The 6,147-nt window shown below is 46.4% G+C and overlaps 2 protein-coding genes across 2 annotated transcripts in view; both read left to right on the plus strand.

The window, feature by feature from the left end:
• Positions 1 to 3: 3 nt before the first annotated feature.
• Positions 4 to 477, plus strand: LOC115275907 (olfactory receptor 13C7-like; the record flags this gene model as incomplete). Its single annotated transcript, XM_029919656.1, has 1 exon — positions 4 to 477. A coding segment is annotated over one exon (474 nt), but the record flags the coding sequence as incomplete, so codon positions are not given.
• Positions 478 to 5,600: 5,123 nt separating this feature from the next.
• LOC115276348 (olfactory receptor 13C7-like) overlaps positions 5,601 to 6,147 on the plus strand; it is a 1,124-nt gene continuing 577 nt past the window's right edge. Inside the window, exon 1 of the mRNA XM_029920360.1 lies at positions 5,601 to 6,116. Coding sequence (XP_029776220.1) covers positions 5,601 to 6,116 — 516 coding nt within the window. The remainder of the gene's footprint in view (positions 6,117 to 6,147) is intronic.

Consider the following 6,147-nt stretch of genomic DNA (forward strand, 5'->3'; position numbering starts at 1 on the left):
TCTCTTGCAGTACAGTTACCCTTCTGTGGGGACAATGTCATCAACCACTTCACCTGTGAGATCCTGGCTGTGCTGAAGTTGGCCTGTGCGGACATCTCCATCAATGTGATCAGCATGGGGGTGGCCAATGTGATCTTCCTGGGGGTCCCAGTTCTGTTCATCTTTGTCTCCTACATCTTCATCCTCACCACCATCCTGAAGATCCCTTCAGTTCAGGGGAGGAAAAAGGCCTTCTCCACCTGCTCTGCCCACCTCACTGTGGTGGTCATCTTCTATGGAACCATCCTATTCATGTACGGAAAACCCAAATCCAAGGACCCCCTGGGAACAGACAAGCAGGACCTTTCAGACAAGCTCATCTCCCTCTTCTATGGGCTTTTCACTCCAATGCTCAACCCCATCATCTATAGTCTGAGGAACAAGGATGTTAAGACTGCCGTGAAGTACCTGGTGGCTCAGAAACGCTTCACCCAGTGATGGTGGGACATACTGTGACTCACACACTCTGATTTCACTTGAGAAAGTCAATGCAAAGTAATGCTAGGTGAGGGGCAAATTGAATTCACAGCCAGGCTGCTCATAGTGTGGTCCATGGACCGGCAGTGTTAGCATCACCTGGGAGCTTATTAGACATGCAGAAGGGCCCATTCCAGACTCACTGAATTGGAATTGGCATGGTAACAACATCTCTCAGGAGATTCATGTGCATGTTAAGCCTTGAGAAGTATTGGTTAAGAGTATGTAGTGGATGCTGTGGCGAGTGTTTGCCCAGATCCCACCCCTCTCACCTAAAGGCTGTAGCTTCTGTTACCCCAGATGCTGAGAGTATGGGCGGCAAACAACATTCATTTGAGTTCCTGCACTGGCTTCGCCTTGGCCCATGAGAGTTATGTGGCAGTTCAAGTTCTCCCTCTGTGCTGTTCTGCTTCCTTCACCTCCACCCCATAGGTACTGATCTTAAGAGCACTCTCCAGTTAACATCCTGCATGAAAATCTCCCCGTCCGAGTCAACTTCCTGGGAAAGCTTATCTACAACAGAAAACTATTGTCAGATCTCAGCACTGGTGCCTGAGCTGCTGTGTGTGACTGGCCTGCATTCCCAGGTGTCTCCTGCACCCTGGCTCCCAAGGAAAGTAACTTGGCGAATTCTTTTTGTTCAAGGAAAAGAATTATTTCCCAAAAATGATCTGCTAAGTTAAATTCCTTACTTTTTACTTCTATAAATGGATCTTAATTTGTACTTACTGTACAAGTGTCTTTACTCCTAAGCAGAGAGTCAGCAGGGCTGTTTTACCCCCTGGGCATGAGGGTACAGTAGTTGGGTCTATGGGGTGTTCTCTAAGTACAAAGATGTCTGAGGTCTGGGAAACCTGTGGGCTCTTAACTACAAGTCAAACAAACAAAAATCCTTTAAAAACTTGACACTTGTTTGTGTGCCTAAAAATGGGAACATTATGTCAACCTCAGTAATGGATAAATGAATGTAGTGTTTTCATAAATCTTATTTTAAAACAATCTGTATGTAGTTAGTTACTTCCACTTTGCAAGCACCCCAGAGTGTGTATGCTTATTATTGGGAAATCATAGAATGGTAAATTGAGTCATTTGTAAACCAAGGAATTCTAATAACAGAAGTAGAGAAATCATTTCAAATTTACCACAAAATGACACATAAAGCAGGATGCAGGTGCATTTTGACATGATGTGGGGTGGGACCTCCAAAAGTAAGAGTGCCCTGGCTGGGAGCAGACTTGAGATGGACTCTCTAGTTCCCCAGGTATTTGTCTGCAGTGTCTAAAAATGTAACCAGCATACAGGTACTAAAGAAGATACACAGATGTCTCTCCCCATCTACCTTTCAACTTTCTCTTGTCCCCCTGCACTCTTTGTACTCAGAGAGATGTGGTGGTATGTGGCTGGTAGACTTCTATGGAGGGTCCAAAGTGAGGGCTCAGAGGGGTGAAACTTTTCCTTAAGAGAAAATCCAAATATGTTAGTCTCTAGCCAAGAAGCCTGCAGCAGTCCCCGACCAGGGGGCTCCAGGGTTTCTTTTCCTCAGTCTTTATGAAAGTGGCAAAAGCATTGGTGGAGAGGGGCTGAACCCACACTTTATAATGAGATCTTTGTGCATTTCCCCTGTGATAACATGGACCCTGATGCCTATGTGGGTGACAAGAGCATCTGCTTACCAAGGAAGAATTAGTACCCACAGTCTTTTATTAGCAAATCATCCTCCTTCTCTTTAAGACCATTCTTTATCAGTTGCCTTTGATAGAGATTAGGCTTCAGTCCAAGGCTCTGCACTTCCTCTCTGCCTTCCCTCTCATCCACTGTATGGGAAAATTCCAGTTCTCAGGCCACACTGAGCAGGCATGGCCATGTTCCACACTGCCTGATTCTCACCTCCTGGACTCCAGTTGAGGTTATCTGATGGGTTCTCTGTTCCTTGTCACCAAAGGTCTCCAGCTAAACAGAAACTCTTAGCAAAACGCTAGTTACCTGCCTGGCCTGTGACTCCAGAGCTGCTTCTAAGGGTAGACTTTGCCATTCTCTCACCAACCCCAGAGCTCTCTTCTGCCTTCATGTCCTCTGTTTCAATCCATAATTCTTATTCCCTGCTATACTTTAACATGTCATGGGCAGGAAAAATTGCATCCTAGTTGGGACCTAAGCTGCTTTAACCTCCTTCTTCTGACTCTTCCTTGTTTCAGGCTTCCATACAGCTTAGGGGCACTAGGCAATCATCTCTCAAACTATACTTGTCACTGGGAACTTTTTGGAGATCAGAGGTGCCATCCTTGTCATTTCTGTCCTTTTCCCAGTGCCTGCTGCTGGCCTGTGTGGCTGTCTATTGTTTCCTGACTTTGAGGGCAAGGGCTAGAGTCGATCAGCTTCGGATGAGTGCTGGGCGACTGCCCCAGAGGTCAGCTACTGGAGCATGTGGATGCGCAGTGTGTCTGTGAGGGCCTAGGCAAACCTTCCTCTTGTTTGGACACTTAGTCTTGTAAAGACAAGTGCAGAGCCCCCTCTAACAGATACCATTGTGGCAAAAGCATAGTCAGACCTTAGTTATCTCCTCTACTTCCGGGAAGGTCGGCAAGGACAGGATGGGCATTTCTAATCTAAGGAACAGTTCTTTGCAGTGAGAGTGAAGATTTACATAGTGTTGTCTACAACCTATCTAATTGGGTTCACAGGACACAGGCTCTAAACTCCTGTGAGGCCTCCACCAAACTTTAAATTGCTTCTGGGATTAAAACTGGCCCCAAACTACCAGAACTCTAAATTGCTCCATGGTCTTTGACGGAACCTGTAGAGAGAGGGTAAGGGGCAGAGAGCAGAGTGTGTCTGCCCTGATCACGCAGGCTGGGCATGACTGCAGGGCCACTGGGCAGCAGCAGCTTGAAGTGTCCTTCCTGCTGTTACCTCACCAGGCCTGGAGAAGGCCAGCAAAGAGAGCAGCTAGAGCCCCTGTGGCTACGGCCAGCCCTGAAATTTCTTTACCTTCTGTGAAATTTGAAGGGACTGCTTAGCTCTAAGACTGCTAAACATAATTTGCTGCACATTCCCAGGCACAGCCCCAATAGATAGAGCGAGACAGGGAATGGTCAGGTGGGGAGTTGAAGCTGTCACCTCCAAAGCCAGAAGCCCTTCAGCATCCTCCCTGCCATGAAACCTCTTGTCCAGGTAAGCTCCTGACCCCATTATGGACTCTTTCCCCATACTGGATGTAGACTGAGCTCTCTCTGTGGCCAAAACTTCTCCAAGTAGGTGGGAGAAAAGAAAAGATAGTTGTGAATAGGGACCAACTTGCAGCTCCCATGTCTCTCTGAAGAGCTTCTATAGGGAAAGGGAGCAGGCATGTCCTGGGAATTTAGGCCATTGGGGGACAGTAGGAGGTAAGGTATGGGGACAAATTAGAAGAAGGAAGTTCTGTTCAATGGAAGGGAAAACTTTCCAACAAACAAGGTTGTCTGACAAAGGAATGGGAGTCATCCATTCGTGTAGCTCAAGGTGTTCAAAGCAGAAATGGGAACATTGCATTTCATAGATGTCCATACAATTGAGGGGAAAGAGGTAAACCAGTCACCTTTTGACATTTCTGTCATGCTTGAGATTCTCCAGCCAATAGTACTAATGTCTCTAAAAACATATCTCTTTTTTCCAAATATGGTCAATGCCATAGTTAATGTCCTTTGATAATTGCATGGGGACAGCCTCAAACTAGCAGCAGCAGTGTAATAGTCACAGATGCAATGTTTGAAACCCAAGGACAGCCCCCTACCCAAGCTCCGTTACAAAGCAGATATCTTAGAGAAAGGTGTGACACCTCTATTTTTCATGAGTGTCCTAGGGAAAGCAAGGATGATCAGGGTTTCATAGTGGGTCCTTGGCTCCTCAGTAGACCTGCTCTAGAACAAACTGGGGAGCAATTGTGAGCTTCTGTTTCATGTTTAACATGAGAAGCCAAGGTTTGAGGTTTTCTCTAATATATTGGATTAACTGGTCTACATGACTAGAGCACATCTTACGTGCTTTGGAGCAACCCCTCTGGTCTACATGACTAGAGCACATCTTACGTGCTTTGGAGCAACCCCTCTGAAAGGCAGGAGAGAATTGTCTGCTCTTTTATGGGGGAGAAAGCATTGTTGTGGCATTGCAGGGGCTTTAATCATCATATATTAAAGTGTCTGAGTGAGGAGATGTGACTTATAAAACAGCTCCAAAAGCATAGAGCCTGCTCATAAAGTCACAAATACTCACACTGGGAGGCATGAAGGACATTCATCCTTGGATTCTACTCCTGCTCCCTAGTGCTGGGGGCTGGAACAGACTAAGGGCAACTGCAATGCTGTGGACAAAGGCCACAATTAGAGAGCAGGGATGTGGAAGTGCTTTTGTTAAGGTCTCCATGAACTATGAGCCAGATAGTCCCTATTGACAGTGCAGTGAAGGCAGATCAACCAGCCAAACTCACAAGAAATGAAGTATAAACCAGACATCAAGTAACAAATATAAATGCTAGGCTGATTCTAATGTTCCTGGCCTCCGCTCATCACATTCTCTCCATGTAGGACTCCATGTGGAGCCAGGTTATTGTCAGAAATTTATTGTATAAGCATAGGATTAGAGCAAGGGGGGTAAGTGAAGTGATGTCAGTGGTTATCATCACTGAGTATGACAGTCTGAAGCCCCTAAGGACACTGCAGGGACAATTACGGGCAGGCAAGGCTGGCCAGAAGAGCAAATCAGTGTTCCTAACCCATGCATGCAGCACCCTCAGAGTTCCTTGTTATGGTTCTCCTGTAGACCCTTCCTTCAAGTGTGTCAACACTGCTGATCTGGCTAAAATTCTATCTTATATCATAATTTGAATAAGTTTCCAGGGTCTGTTCTTCCTGCTTTTGATTTGATGTATTTTGAGTTTTAAGGTAACGTCAGTGGACAGTGATTTTTGTAACTTCGATGTTGTTATTATAAGTTGGCATGTCAAAAGATAAATTTAATGATAAGTTCTCATTTAAATCCCTACATATTGATCCCTATAAATATGTGCTTGCTGTCCTCAGTTTTCCTGAGGGTAGAAGAGAGAATTTTAAATGGAAGTGGGCAACCAATCTGTTGTAGCAGGATTTGTCTTGCTGGGGCTGTCAGATCAGCCAAAGCTTGAGAAAATGTTCTTTGTGCTCATCCTGTTGACGTACCTGGTGATCCTGCTGGGCAACGGGGTCCTCATCCTGGTGACCATCCTTGATTCTCGCCTGCACACGCCCATGTACTTCTTCCTGGGGAACCTCTCCTTCCTGGACATCTGCTACACAACCTCTTCCATCCCTCTCGTCCTGGATGGCTTCCTCACTCCCAGGAAAACCATCTCCTTCTCAGGCTGTGCCATGCAGATGTTCCTCTCCTTTGCCATGGGAGCCACAGAGTGTGTGCTTCTGGGCATGATGGCATTTGATCGCTATGTGGCCATCTGTAACCCCCTGAGGTACCCTGTGGTCATGAGCAGGTCTGTCTACGTGCCCATGGCAGTCAGCTCCTGGGTGGCCGGTGGAGCCAACTCCTTGGTGCAGATCTCTCTTGCAGTACAGTTACCCTTCTGTGGGGACAATGTCATCAACCACTTCACCTGTGAGATCCTGG

The sequence above is a fragment of the Suricata suricatta genome, chromosome 13 (genome assembly GCF_006229205.1).
Source record: "Suricata suricatta isolate VVHF042 chromosome 13, meerkat_22Aug2017_6uvM2_HiC, whole genome shotgun sequence".
In the NCBI taxonomy this organism is placed as follows: domain Eukaryota; kingdom Metazoa; phylum Chordata; class Mammalia; order Carnivora; family Herpestidae; genus Suricata; species Suricata suricatta.